General features: G+C 41.6%; 1 protein-coding gene across 1 annotated transcript in view; it reads left to right on the forward strand.

The window, feature by feature from the left end:
• The first annotated feature begins 4,976 nt into the window (after window positions 1-4,976).
• RFWD3 (ring finger and WD repeat domain 3) overlaps window positions 4,977-15,517 on the forward strand; it is a 45,294-nt gene continuing 34,753 nt past the window's right edge. The window contains exons 1-2 of the mRNA XM_029925780.1: window positions 4,977-5,087; window positions 9,501-10,074. Of these exons, the coding sequence (XP_029781640.1) occupies window positions 9,503-10,074 (572 nt within the window). The 5' untranslated portion in view covers window positions 4,977-5,087; window positions 9,501-9,502. The remainder of the gene's footprint in view (window positions 5,088-9,500; window positions 10,075-15,517) is intronic.

Genomic DNA, 15,517 nt, shown 5'->3' on the forward strand with positions numbered 1-15,517 from the left:
GAGATTGCAAAGTCTGGTTATCTAAAGGGTCTGGCGGGGTGGGGGTGGGGGGGGTCTAAATGCATTAAGTTGGGACTGGAGGGGACTTCAGCAAACAGATAAACTTTGTGAAGAAGGACAGCCTCTACTCTGCTCCAGCCTATTTTTATCACATAGGAATGGGATTCCAGTGTTTCCAGAGTTTTCCATTTTGCCAAAAAAAAAGGTGCTGAAAATTCATATTTTTCTGTAAAGTTTTCATCTTTTTGAAGGTTGGCATCTATTAAAAATTCGTGCTGTAGAGGACAAGCACAGTATGTTAGCCTGGAAGTTCTAAGATTTTAAACCCTGACAGACTCAGCACTGTGTCTCCTGCATGTGGCCCGTTTGTCCTGAATGTTTACATTTCTGCTCATGGTGTATGCTTTACCTAGGACACACTAACACTTACCTCCACATATTGCTTTTTTTCTCCCCCCAGAACTCATCCCAAGTCATTCAATAGCAAATGCGCTGGGTATTGTTCAAAACACCAAAGAGACAATAGAAAAATACACTTGGAGCTTATAGTCTAATAATCATCCCTGAGAAATAAACTTATGGCTTATTTCTTTTTTTTTTTTTTTACTTTTTACTTATTTTTGTTTCTTTAAAAACCTAGAACATATTTTTTCTATAAATAAAAAAATGGAGAAGAATAAACATGAATAAGTCAATCCTTTAAAGCTATTCTTTTCTAGGGGCACCTGGATGGCTCAGTTGGTTAAGTCTTCGACTTCAGCTCAGGTCATGATCTTGCAGTTTGTGATCTCATGGTTTGTGGGTTCGAGCCCCATGTCAGGCTCTGTGCTGACAGCTCACAGCCTGGAGCCTGTTTCAGATTCTGTGTCTCCTTCTCTCTCTGCCCCTCCCCTGCTCATGCTCTGTCTCTCTCTGTCTCAAAAATAAATAAACATTAGAAAAAAACTATTTTTTCCTAGAGTTTATCAGGTACTTTAAAATCCTTTGTTGTCTTTGCTGTGGGAGGTATAACAAAAAGTTTTTCCTGTAGATTAATTATTTATACTTTGACAGACCCACAGGAAGAAGTGGATTCACTGTAAAACTAATAACACTTAATCTTCTGGGTCCCTCTCTGGCACAGGATATCCTCTAAGGCCTTGTACCTAATTTTTCCCCAACACAATTTATGAGAAATTTCAATACAACAATGTCAGTAGAGTTATCTCCGAACACCTGTGTACTCATCACCTAAATTCTACAACAATGTACATATATATTCATCACATACTCGTATGACCATGCATCTTTATATCCATTAATCATCCTTATTTTTTAATGAATTAAAAAATATCAGGCATCAGCATACTTCGTTTCTAAACATTTCAGCATTTCTATCATGAACTGGAGTTCAATGTTTGTTTAGGAGGGTTTTTTGGGGGGCGGGGGAGAGCAGATAAATTTTCCATGTTGTGAAATGCACAAATCTTAAACATAGCATGTGAAGAGTTTTCACAAATGTATACACATGAGTAACTCAAACCCCATCAAGATTATAAACATTATCATCATGCCAGAAAGTTCCATTATGCCCATGCAATCCACTCCTGCCCCATAATCTTGACTTTTAGCAGCATTTTTAAGGTATAATTGTCATACAATAAACTGTAATACTTAAAAGTGTGCAACTTGATAAGTTCTTAAAACTTTTTTAATGTTTTACTTATTTTAGAGAGAGAGAGACAAAGTGTGAGCAGGGGAGGAGCAGAGAGAGGAGACACAGAATCCAAAGCAGCCTCTCGGTTTTGAGCTGTCAACACAGAGCCCAACGTAGGGCTCAAACCCACGAGCTAGGAGATCGTGACCTGAGCCGAAGTCGGAGGCTTAACCAACTGAGCCACTCGGGTGCCCCAATGCAATTTGATAAGTTTTGATGTATGTGTACACCACCACAATCAACATAATGAATATACCCATCAACTCCCAAAGTCTTCATGCTCATAATCACTGCCTACCACTCCTCTTTCCCCCTAGGCAACCACTGACCTACTTTCTGCCTCTACAGATTCGTTTCCATTTTAAGGTTTTATATAACTGAAATCATATGGTGTGTAAAGGTTTGCTTTCTTTTACTCAGTATAATTATTTTGAGATTCATCCATGTGCTTGCATATTGCTAATTCGTTCCTTCTGACTGTTGAAAACAATTGCACCATAGATTTCACATTATTTATCCATTCACCTTTTTTTAAAAAATTTTTAATGTTTTTTATTTATTTTTGAGAGACAGAGAGAGAGCGCGCGAGCAGGGGAGGGTCAGAGAGAGAGGGAGATACAGAAACTGAAGCAAGCTCCAGGCTCTGAGCTAGCTGTCAGCAAAGAGCCTGATGTGGGGCTCGAACCCACTAACTGTGAGATCATGACCTGAGCCGAAGCCGGACGCTTAACCGACTGAGCCACCCAGGTGCCCCTATCCATTCGCCTTTTGATGAAAATTTGAGTTCTTTATTGCTTTTGACTATTACAAATAAAGCTGATACGAACTTTCATGTACAAGTCTTTTATTTGAATATATGCTTTCCTTTCTGTTGGGTAAATATCTAGAAACAAATAGCTGGATTATATGTGATCATATGATCACATTTAACTGTTTAAGGAACTATCAAACTGTTTTCCAAAAGGGATGTGCCATTTTCCATTCTACTAGCAGTGTAAGCTCCAGTTCCTCTGTATCCTATCTATCATTTGGTATGGCCAGGATTTTAAATTTTGGCAATTCTAATAATTATATAATGAGTGGTATGTCACTGAGCCTTTAATTTACATCTCCTTAATGACTAGTAATGTTGAGGATTCTTTCATTTAATTTAACCATATATCTTCTTTGATGCAGTGTCTGTTCAAATCTTGGGCCCTGTCTGTTCAAATTTTAAGTGGGGTAGTTTGTTTTACCAATTATTGAATTTTGAGAGTTCCCTATATAGTGTGGATACAAGTGCTTTGTCAGATACATGATTTGCAAATTTTTTCTACCTGTATGCAGTTCATCTTTTCATTTTCCAAACAATGTCTTTTGGAGAGTAGAGTTTTAAATTTTGATATGAACCAATTTATCAATTTTTGCTTTTATGAATCATGGTTTTGGGAGTCATATCTAAAAAATCTTTACCTAACCCAAGGTCAGGAAGATTTTTTTCCTGCTCTCTCCCAGAAGTTTTATAGTTTCAGAATTTACATTTAAGTCTATGATCTCTTTGCTATGGGAATTAGCAAAAGGACTGCAGGTTAACACTGTTCTAGTTGTCAATATTTGGTAAAGGAGATTGCTTTTTCCCAACTTGCTTTGAAATCTGCAGCATATTGTAGTTTTATGGATTTGCTGCACTTTATTTTTTTAAGTTTATTTATTTGAAGAGACAGAGAGTGCAAGCATGAGCAGGGAAGGGGCAGAGATTGGGAGAGAGAGAATCCCAAGCAGCCTCTTACGCAGGGCTGCATCTCACAAACAGTGAGATCCTGACCTGAGCCGAAGTCAGATGGTTGATGAACTGAGCCACCCAGGTGCCCAAGACTATAAATTTCTGACTTGTGTCTTTATTGTTTCTCTCCTAACTAGTAAACATGGCCAGCAGGCCATCATGAATGAATATCAGAACCAGTTAGAAACATTCTGTATACTTTTCACTAAGTAGCTCTTTGTGTTGTCCAAATTTTATCACGTGATGTTACCTATTAATTTTTATTAAAAAAAATTTTCCACTTATGGGGAAGAGCACTGGGTGTTGTGTGGAAAACAATTTGACAATAAAATATTATGGAAAAAAAATTTTCAAAGAATCACCCAGTATTTGATGATGTGCCTATGTATTTATTAACATGGCAACCAATTCAAAAAATATATTTTAAGATTAAAACACTATCCCATCTGTATCTCAGTGTATATACTTAGATGAAAATTTTAAACAAAGTTAAAATTGACTTCTCTGGATAGAGACAATTTTTCTTTTTTGCTTCTCTGCATCCTTTAATTTTGCTGCATTGAACATGAAGGATGTATATGAGTACATACGTTTTTCATTCATGTTTGTTTACAAAATAAAGTTTCTTTCTCCTCTTTTCAGCCATGCTACATAGCTCAGTAGCAGTTCCCTTAGGTGGCAGGAAAAGAAGAAAAAATTCAAATGCTAATACTGACTTTGGTTAACAGGTTCAGAGGAGAAAACATTTGGATTATCCATAACTTTCAGTTATTTATGTTCTCCTCTGCCAATTCCACTGAAAATTGATAGCTGAGTAAATAAAATTTTGGCAATGTGCAGTCTCTGCCCAAAGGTTAGATTTTTAGGTCTTTCTTCTAAAAAGTGAGATTTCAACTTTAAGTGAGATTCTTCAAAAATGTTTGCTGTCAAATAATGTGACCATAGTTACACAGTTACAGTAGTTTGCTACTATTAGCAAGCAATTTATTGCAATGGTTTGGGATTAAGAGATGGTGTTGGCAAATTCTTTTTTTTTTTTAAGTAGTTTATTGTCAAATTGGTTTCCGTACAACACCCAGTGCTCTTCCCCACAAGTGCCCTCCTCCATCCCCACCACCTCTTTTCCCCCCTCCCGGCAAATTCTTTTTCATGAGCTCTTCAACCTCAAAAAAGTCTATATATGAACGGGATTGTCCCACGCCTCAGGCTCCGGAAAGATCCGAGAGATCTTCTTCATACAACTTTCTCCCGCCAGAAAGTTCAAATGAAGAGCGGGGAAACCCTAGTTGGGTTCTTCTCTTTGTGGGGTGGGCACGAGGTGATGGACGAAGGTGTCTACCAATTGTACAAGGTCCTCTCTTGCGTTGTCTTGCGTAGTCAGTTTACGAAGGACCAGCCAATGAGAGTGCCGCTTTTTCAGCCAGCGGAGACCAAAGGAAGAAGAAGAGAGGTTATTGGCTGCCATCTAAGACTGCTGTCCAGTAGGAGCAGCCCGCGCTCGCAACTCGGGCGGGCAGCTTGAGCTGCTTAGGAAGGGGCTGCTAGCCCGGGTGCGTGTGACTTCTTCCGAAGAAACGGCCGCCACCGCAGCGATTTTCCAAGCCCCACAGTGTACTCCCCCGGCCTTAGGTAAGGCGAGCGCTTGCTTTTCACCCAGGCCTTGGGGCTCTGGCTCCAGGATAACTTCCCGGGCTGGATCCCTGGCTGCAGGGCCTGGAGACGCCCGCAAGAGGGGAGCTGCGGGCAGGCCCAGAACCCGGCGGCTTGGGAAGGTTCGGTAGCTCCCGGCTGCCCCAACGGTCGGGGTTGAGGGCACCGAACCTACCCTCTTTCGGGCTTGCTTGGGGAGGCGCCGGCGGTGGCGTGAGGGGCAGGGAAGGCAGGAGACGAGTTCGCCGCGGGCCGTTCTCCATCCTGGGTGCCGAGCCTCCAGCACTTCTTGTGCAAATAGAAGTGCTTTCCCGTTCGGCGCCTTTTACTTGCCCTATTTTCAAGTTTAGGGAGGATCCTGATCTTTGGTTTTATCCAGCTTTACTTCACAACGACACTGTGACGTAAATACTTTTGTTATTCCCCGTTTTAGAAATGAACAAGTTGAACAGAGAGGCTAAGAACCCCGCCTAAGGTGTCACAGTAGTACGGGGCTTTGAGCCAAGATCGGCTCGACTTACCCTGTAGTTGGCGGCCAACGCCCCACCTGTTATGGACTTTTATCTGGGTAACAAAGCTTGGAAAGATGACACGTGGGAAGTTAACGTTCTCTAAAGTCACACATAGAAAATGTGGCATTATATGGCATGCTGAGGTCAAGGACAGGCTGCTCAAGGCTTGGGGTGGCTTTATCTTTTCTTTTTTTGGCTCTGGTCACTTCTGCCTTAGCCCAAGGGCTGGGGGCTATATATTTCCGCTCACTGATTGGGAAGCTTTGCTCCAGACTGCCAGTTAGGTGTGTGGTGGATAATTCACTAGGTAGTTAGCACCTGCTGTGTACTTGATGCTACGGAGTATACCGTGATGGAGTATACCGTGATGAATCGGTTGGATTCAGCTGTCTGCTTTACTTTTCTAATCAAAACTGGTTGTTCTTTAATGAGAACTGACACAAGATGGGAAGAAATTTCATTTGTAATATTTAATCATACTGACGCGTACAAAGAATAATAAAAACCTGCGTTCACACCATCTCAGCTAACCTTTTGCTGTGATTGCATCCATTGTTTTTTTTTTTTTTTTAAGAAATAAAAAACGTATATATAGAGTTGAAGCCTCTGAACTCTCCTGAATTTGATATTTTCCATGCCCAGGCTTGTTTTCTACTACTACTGTATTTTTGGAAGTCCAGATAGTAGTGTGGTTTTTCATTGTCCTAAAAATGGCATTATTGTGGGTTCCTTTATAATCTGCTTTTTTTTGTCTGATACGATTTTGAAGAAAATCCACTGTGCTGAAGTTCTTAATGGGAAGAGAGCTTATGCTCCCATCTTGACCAGAGATTTTGTTTTACTTTCTTCAACACTTTCTAAGTTCTCTGTCCAGGACTTCAGTTAATCAGATATCCTGGCTTAGCATTTTAATTTTATTATTGTCTTTTTTGACTGTCTTCTAGTTTCTGGAAGAGTTCCTCAATTTTATCTTCTGATACCTGCATTAAATATTTCATTTTGGCTGTTATCTGTCATTTTTCATTTCTGAGAGCTCTTCCTCATTTTCCTATTTGTCCTTTTTTTCTTCCCTGGCATTCTTTTCTTGTAAGTTTGAGGAGGAGTTTTGTGTGTGTGTGTGTGTGTGTGTGTGTGTGTGTGTGTGTGTTTTGTTTTTGTGGGGTTTTGTTTTTTTTTTTTGCTTTTTATTTTCATTTGTTTTTTACAGTTTCTTGCATTGATTTCCCTTTGTCCCCTCCAAGTTTCTTCTGTTTATCAGTTCTGATCTTTCCCTCGTGTGGAGGCTTTACTCAGAATGTCAACTGATCCTTGTCTATTTGTTCCTTTTTAAGGAGAGCCCCCATGCTCCCCCATGAGGCTGTTTGGAAACTCTATGAGTGGTTGAATCCTATCAAGCTATCAAGCAATAGGCTTTTACTGTTAGATAGAGGGACAGAGCTTCACCCATTTTCTTGGGGGATTCACAACTGTCAGTATTTTTAGGACTTTTTTCTTCTGCTGGTTTTTTCTAGAGAACAGTCCTCTAATTTCCTGCTTTGGTAGAGGAGGAATATAAACCAGATTTTTGTGTCCTGGATTTGTGCAGGGGCAAAAGGTGAAGAGAAGAGTTGGAAGAGTCTCACACTGTTCAGTTTGTAGACTTTCACTTAAAGGCTTATTTTCACTGCTGGGCTGTCACCCATGCTGGTCGCGAGCCTGTCTGGTGCAAACGTCCAGTTTTCTACGGCAGAGGTGGAGGGGTGTTTGACTGGCTATTGTTCGTTTGAGACAGGCTTTCAACCAATCCTGTTTTTCAGCTCCATATTTCAACACTGTCCTCGGCGGAGCCTGGTATCTCCAAGCCCCTCAGGAGTCCACTTGCTTCTCGGCGCACAATAACCCCCTTTGCAGTCGCTGAGGTTTCATCTTTTCTGCTCTACCAAGAAGTTACCAGTTGCAATAAAAATTGCATTATCTCAAGGCCTGTTTGAGTTTGCTTTGTCTTTGTGATTTATCCTTTAATGCCTTTGGTAGGAAGGGGGGTGTCGTGTTCAAGGGTTTTCAGGAATAACTAGAAGAAGGAAGATACATGAGCTTCATCCACCATGTTTATTGTAATTCATCTGTTTACTCAGCCCATTCCAGTGTGGCCTCCGGCCCCAACACTGTGGGAACTGCTCTTTTCTAGGTTATGTGTCCTTACTACGTTGTTAAATCTAGTGACCATTCTTCTGCACTAGACACAGTTGACCATTCTCTCTTAGAAACATTCTTCCAAGACACCATGCTCTCCCAGCTTTTCTCCTCCTTCATAGTTTTTGTTCTGGGCTCTTTGTCCTGTAACTTAACCTTTTAATGGTAACCTCTCGGTTTTGAGTCCTTCAAGGCCCCTTTCCTTCTCTCTCTCCTTCTTAGGTAGTTTAACGTATGATTTTAAGTGGCATGTCTATCCTGAGAGTTCTTACAGCAGTCTCCTGCTTCCCATCTCCACTGCTGCCACTCTTGCCCAAGCTTCTGGACCACTAGTTCGCACTCCCATAAGCAGCCTGTAAATTGCTTAGCTTGCTTGCAATCTGCCTCCCCCTACAATCCATTCCTAACTTAGAAGAAACTCCTGGGGCGCCTGGGCGACTTGACTCTTGATTTCGGCTCAGGTCATGATCCCAGGGTCGTGAGACTGAGTCCCGTGTTGGGCTCCATACTGGACCTAGAGCCTGCTTGAGATTCTCTCTCTCCTCGGTCCCTCTTCCCTGCTAGTGTTTTCTCTCTTTCCAAAAAAAAAAAAAAAAAAAAGAGGGAGAGAGAGAAGAAACTCCTCACTAAAGCCTTTAGTGTTAGTGTTCTCCCTCAGCAGCCTCATCGCACACTTCCACTCTTCCTTACTGTGCTCCTTACATCTGCCTGGTTTCTCTCTTTTCCCAAACCTGTGCTCATCAGGGACCTGTGCGCGGATTTCCTTCTGAAACTCTTCCCTGACTCTTCATATGGCTGGCTGCTTTTAGTCCTTCATGCCTGGGCTCAATTTTCACTCTTTCTGGAAGAGTGCCTGAAGTGGTACTCCGTGATGCCTGTTCCCAAAACCAAATATCACAATGTATAATTTCCACATTGATTATCCTCACATTTGCTAGGATATATAAACTCTGTTATACAGTTTTATCCTTATACAGTTTTATCTTGTCATCACCTCTGTGGGATATCTGACTACTTAACAAGTGCTTAATAAATATTTCTCGAATGGATTAACATAATGGAATTAGAGACAAATAATGAAAGGGACATGACAGGCACTTAATAAATATTTGTTAAATGGACTAACATGACATTAGAGAAGAGAAACAAAAATAATGACAAGGATGGAGCAAATAAAGGTTGCTCAGCCTTTTTGGAGAACTCCGGTAAATTTCTATTTTGAGTTCGTATTGAGTTAATTTCGCAAGTGTGAAAATGTCCTTTCTCTGTTTATCCTTTGTAACTTGGTGGTGTGAAAGATGAATATTGCCTACTAAAATCGTATGTAGCATTATATGCAATTGTTTTGGTAAATGTCTGTATTCAGGTCCTGACAAAGAACTGCAGGAGGTTCAGATACGGTAGTTCAGTCTCCTTATTTCATGGGTGTTTCTGTTTTAGAAGATAGTACTGTGACCCCTGCCTTCACATTTTCAAAGAGTAAGCCGGAAAGCTAGTTACCTAAGTACATGTTACAGAGGAAAAGAGTTGATGATTACTGAATACTTCCTGACATAAAATAAGTAACTAAAATCTTCTCTTGAAGATTCTCAGTTTTGCCAAGAATGATCTTAAACAGAAGATCTACAAGACTTAGATGTAATTATATCAGCTACCTGACATGTTTTCTCTACTTTACTGATACTTTTTACAAAAATTACTTCTTCAGTGATGGCTCATGAAGAAATGGAGTATAGTCTTCAGATGCAAGTAGAGCATCATGCTGCAGAACTGCCTGCTCCTGCTGATGTGGCCAGCAGCCCCCTGGGACCGCCCCTGATCCAGCCTCTATCCGCTGAAGTGGCCAGCAGCCAAGGGGGACCGCCCCTGATCCAGCCTCTATCCGCTGAAGTGGCCCGCAGCCAAGGGGGACCGCCCCTGATCCAGCCTCTATCCGCTGAAGTGGCCAGCAGCCAAGGGGGACCGCCACTGTTCCATCCTGCTCCACAGGTGTCTGTTGACCGGACAGAGGAAGTGGGGCTACTGGGAGATGGTGTGGGGAACATTAATCCAGGAATTGCAGAGGAGCACGGGCAGGGATCTGGTGTTAACCGCCCCGTCCAAGTGTCGTCATTGGACTCCATGAACAGCTTCATCAGTGGGCTGCAGAGACTTCACGGCATGCTGGAATTCCTGAGGCCCCCTTCAGACAACACTGTGGGGCCACTGAGAGCCAGGAGGACGAGGGGGTCTGCTTCACGCAGGTCAAGACCCGGAGGGTCTCAGAGGACCGACCGTGCCAGGTAAAATCTGTGTAAATCTCGGGATTCATGCCAGATTGGGAATTAGAAATGTTGGTTAGACCCTTAGTGCTGCTGAGGGTTGCCGCTATATCTTTTGGCAAGTCAGGTAGCCTTTCTGAACCCCCGTTTCTCGGGAGTTAGGTGAAAATAAAAGTGCTTGCCTCCGTTACTTCACAGAGTAATGGAGAGACTGAGTTATACCGATGTGCTTAGGAAACTAGGTGGTGGTTTGTTGGCAGCGGCTTCTGTAGAGCCTGGCTCTTCAGATCACTGGCATATTGAAAAAGTATCTTTTTTTAAATCAAGACTACTAGAGTTTTATTTTTATTTATTTATTTTTTTAATGTTTTATTTATTTTTGATACAGAGAGAGACACAGAGCATAGAGGGGGAGGGGCAGAGAGAGAAGGAGACACAGAACTGGAAGCAGGCTCCAGGCTCTGAGCTAGCGGTCAGCACAGAGCCTGACGCGGGGCTCGAACCCACGAACCTGAGATCTGACCTGAGCCAAAGTCAGAGGCTTAACCGACTGAGCCACCCAGGCGCCCTGAAAAAGTATTTTTTAACTTCTGAGTCCACACCTCAGTTTCCCAGGGTCTGTTGTTCATTGGCATTCCATGTCATGGGGTAGTAGACTTCGGAAGGCAGGCAGGCAGGATTTAAAGAAGACTTGAAAAGTAAAATGTGAATCAGTTTAGAACTTATCTCACCAAGTGGGGAAACATTTTACCCCTCCTCACCCGAGAGTATGTTGCAGAGTTGGAAATAATTTTCTTTTATAAGTTTTTGTTTGAACTTGCCTCTTGAAGACCTTAGCTGACAGGGCTATTATGAAAAGCAGCCATTGTCTACGCCTTGGTTGTTTTTTTAACTTCCTCCTTTATTGAAACACTTTATTTCACATAGATTGAATTGAAGATCTTCATCTTATATGAGACGGAAACTTGTTTTGTTCAGGGTCTCATAGCTACAGCAAGAGTGAAGTTGAGGTGGTTTTGGAACCCTGATCGGACTTGTTTTCTGTACAGACAGACAGAGGAAGCTTTCGTCAGGTCCGTTTTTTTTTTCGTAACATTATGGAAACAAGCAGTTTACTATGCTTTACAAATGAGGAAGCTGATGGGATAGTTTGCGTGTTGACCGTGATAACTCTGGAATCGGAATGGCGTCTTCTGGTCCTGGATCCGGCCTCCTTTTGTGTGGGTTCTGGCCAGTACTGTGTTGGGGTCAGGGGAGGGTGCCTCTGTTACAGCTGATCTAGTCTCTGGAGCGCCTGGTCTTTTCGGTGACCCATCAGAGATGATGTGCTTCGTTTTGTGTTGACAAGAGTTTCAAATGCATGTTACTGTTATTTTAAAGTGTCATTCCCGCTGATTGTGAAGGCAGAAGGCAGATTTCATATGTTTGCGTCATAGGGGAAGGCACCGTGTAGTGCAGCTTGGGGACCCTTTCAGAGTTAGTGGGCTGAGAGTTGAGAGTGTTGTCCCCAGGAACTGGCTGGCTGCCAAGAGGCCTCACAGCATTCCCCAGCCTTAGTTCATATACTCACTTGGGGGAGGGGAATTGGGGGCAGAGTTGGTTGCTCTTGGGGTATACTTATTCGTGTTAACCAACTCACAGGAGAGTGACACTTACAAACCAGATGCCAACTTACAGAAAGAAGTGGAAATAACCCAGAGACCAAATTCTCTTGCTGGCATAGTTAGCATCATTCTCCTAAAAGGTATTTACACATAGAAACTACACTCTGATCAGAAGATTCCTTCTGTGCTCAGGAACTGGGTTACAGAATCTAGATGTTGAAGGATGTTAGTTGCGTTCTTTGACAATTGCACGTTTGTCTGCACGGAGGGAATAAATCCAAGGTACCGGGGACTGTGTGGTCGTGCGGAGAGGACGTGGGTTCTGGACCCAGATAAACGTGGGGTTAAAACTTTGTTCCCCTGAATACTGCGTTGTAAGCAAATGCCACACTCAATTCACATGAAAATATGAGCTTTTCTGGGACCGATTGCTTATTATACCTTCTGAATTTCTTAACATGAATTTCTCACTGTGGTGTTTGGCATTTACCCGCCTGACAGACCATCTCTGGGCCAGGTACTGAGATCCTGGGCCAGAGTGAGCAGTTTTGCCTCAGACTCCACAGACAAGCCAAAGTCGGAGAAAGCTGAGTAATGAGGTATTTTACCCACATGCTTCTCAGCCAAGGCCACAAACTCCTTTCCTATTTCTTTGAGGCGCTTGGTTCTGATTCTGGCTGTCCACGTCATCACTCACTCATCAAATATTTCTAACACTCTGCTCTGTGAGAGGCTGAACTTTGCCTCGGAGACGCATTGTGAACAGGACAGATCAGGGCACCTGTTTGCATGGAGCGTGTAGAATCTGGGATGACAGAGGGCAAGCAAGGGGCAGGAACTTCTTCTGCTGGTTTTTTATTCAGAGACAGTAAGTGCAGGGAAAGAGGACTTCTTGGGTTTCAAGATTATACTCCCAAAGACACCCTAGCACTTCCTCATGATGCTGGTCCCCTTTCCTGTGTCCCCATCTCACCTTGGAATTGCCTTTTACTATCTTAAAACAATGTTATTACGTTTTTTAAAATCACTTAGTGTTTTACCAGTTTTTATGCAAAATGCTCAGTATGCATGCCCGTAGCCTGTTAGCCTGACTTTAGTGTGGATTTCATTTGATTAAAATGTTCTTAGGAAATACTGTTCTTATGTTATCTTCTCATGGTAGCTATAGCTGCTGTTCACACACAGTTCCCAAAAGTAAGTTGATAAACTTGCTTATTAGCATTCTTAAAAAGAAAACCTGAGTGGCATCAGCAAAAATGGGTGATCTCTGAAACAATTGGCAAAATTTATCAGAATCAACTTGCAGGACTCTGGAAATTAAACAGATACTTACGGCATTTTTATGGAGTGAATATTAAAAGAAAACAAAACAGCTGAATGTCAGTGAGAACAGTAAACTTCGAGGCATTCGTGTCCCCAGATGCCTCTGCGGCTCCGTGATAACATGAATACCCGCTGCCTGCATCCCAGTGAAAGCCAGTGGCCTGGCAGCCCCTGGAGGGAGTAGAATGCAATGGGAGCTCCTTCAAAGCCTCATTCCCAGAGAATTCTCTTTCTTTGTCCTGTTTGGTGGTTTCCTGGAAGATCCCACTTGCAGGGCTATTGCTGACTTAGCACTTAGGTCCACTCTAAAAGGCCTAAAGCCTTTTCCCCAGAGGCCGCCCAAGGTGGTGCATAAGGATTGGGGCAAACTAACCAGCAAGCTTAAAAGGAAAAGTTAAGGGATGAGATCGTAGGGGTTTTGAAAAGCTCTGACATATTTTTAGAAATCTAGAAGGCCACACATAGGCCAGGGGCTGTGTACAGCTGTGCCAGCACCCAGGAAACACCTAAGAAGGCACTGATTTCTCAACTCTTACTGACCTTGAGGCTCTGCACAAGCAGGAAAAATTGTCACCTGCCTGGCTGATGACTGAAAGTGTGTCCCAGCACACACAGTTACACACTCAGCAAAGACTAGGAAACTTACTGGTTCCAGATGGTTAAGCGAATCTCTGTCCAGTGATGAACGAACCCCTTAGCTGACCAGATAGACTTAGTAGCCACATACAACACAGAAGGCACTTTATAGAATCGCTTCAGAAAAGGTACTAAACAAAAAGTAACAACTATAAGAGATAGTAATAACAAACCCTGACAAAGGGAAGAATCTGATTTCCTGAGTTACCACGTTATAATATTTGAAATGTCCAGTTTTCGAGAAAAAATGGGTGCCTGAGTGCCTCACTTGGTTAAGCATCTGACTTTTGATTTCAGTTCAGGTCATAATCTCACAGTTTGTGGGTTCGAGCCCCACATCGGGAGATTTTGTCCCCCTCTCTGTCCCTACCCTGCTTGCTCTCTCTCGAAATAAATTAAGAAACTGAAAAAAAATGAAAAGATGTGGAAAGAAAATATGGCCCCAAAACAAACTGTACATGAAGACGCCAAGATGTTTGACTTGCCAGACAGACTTTAAATCTGCTTTTTAACTATTATTCAGAGAACTAAAGCAAGTAGACAATTTCAATAAAGAGATTGGAGTTATAAAAAGATACAAACTAGAAATGGTGAAATTGACAAGTACCATAAATGGGAAAAAAATCACTAGAAGTCTCAGCAAGTTTGAACAGTCAAAAATAAGAATAGTCAAGAAGCAAAATTGAAGATTTTGAATTGACGTTATCTGGTCCAATACAGAAAGAAAAAAGAATGAATAATGAACAGGCTCAGAGAACTGTAGAACATCAAATATGCTAAATATGCATAATGGTAGTCCTTGCAGGTAAGTAGAAAGAGAAAGGGGCAGAAAGAATATTGGAAGAAAATGACAAAAACTTGCCAAATTTGATGAAAAACATTAGTCTACAAGAAACTTAACAAACTAAGCAGAATAAACTCAAAGAGGTCCGCACCTAGTACAGACTTTAAAAGCCAAAAAGAAAAGAGAGAATCTTAAAATCAGCAAGAGAGAAGTGACTGATTTATCACATACAAAGGGTATTCAATAAGGTTGACAGCTGATTTATCATCACAGTGGAAGTCAGCAGAGTTGAATGACCAGTTCAGAGTATTAAAAGGAAAAAAACTCCAACTAAGAACTTCACGTCAAGCAGGACTATCCCACAAAAATGAAGGCGCAACGAAGCATTCTAGGATTAAAAAAAAAAAAACAGAATTTCAGGCACCTGGTGATGCCGTTAGTTAAACGTCTGACTTGATCTCAGCTCAGCTCTTAATCTTGGGGTCATGAGTTCAAGCCCTGCATTGGGCTCTGAGCTGAGCATGAAGCCTGCATTAAAATTAATTATAATTAAGTGTGTGTGTGTGTGTGTGTATAAACAATAGAATTTCCTCAGAGGAAACTTGTCCCACAAGAATTACTAAAGAGAGTTGTTCAGGCTGAAATTAAAGCACACCAGATCTAAATAAATTGAATCCACATGAAAAAATGAAGAGCACTAGCAAAGATAACTATGTAGGTAAATATAATAGGTGACACACATGTATTTTTTGTTTATAATTCTTTTTTTCTTTCTGACTTAGAAAAATCATAAAGAAATAGCTCTAAGTCTGTGTTGATGGACATAAATCATCAGCAAAAATAGAGAGGTACTGGCACTATATAGGAACAAAGCTTTTGTATGTTGTTGAAATGAAGTTGGTGTCAGTGTGAACTAGATCATATAAATTAAGGTGTTAATTGTAATCCTAAGGGCAACCACCAAGAAAAGAACTCTAAAAATATGTAGTAAAAGAAATGAGAGGATTAAAATGGTGCACTTGAAAATATTTAACACAAAAGAAGACAACAATGGAGACTTAAACTTTTCCTTTTTTAAAATAAAAAAAATTTTTTTTAATGTTTTTTATTTACTTTT

This window comes from Suricata suricatta, chromosome 16, assembly GCF_006229205.1.
Source record: "Suricata suricatta isolate VVHF042 chromosome 16, meerkat_22Aug2017_6uvM2_HiC, whole genome shotgun sequence".
Lineage (NCBI taxonomy): Eukaryota > Metazoa > Chordata > Mammalia > Carnivora > Herpestidae > Suricata > Suricata suricatta.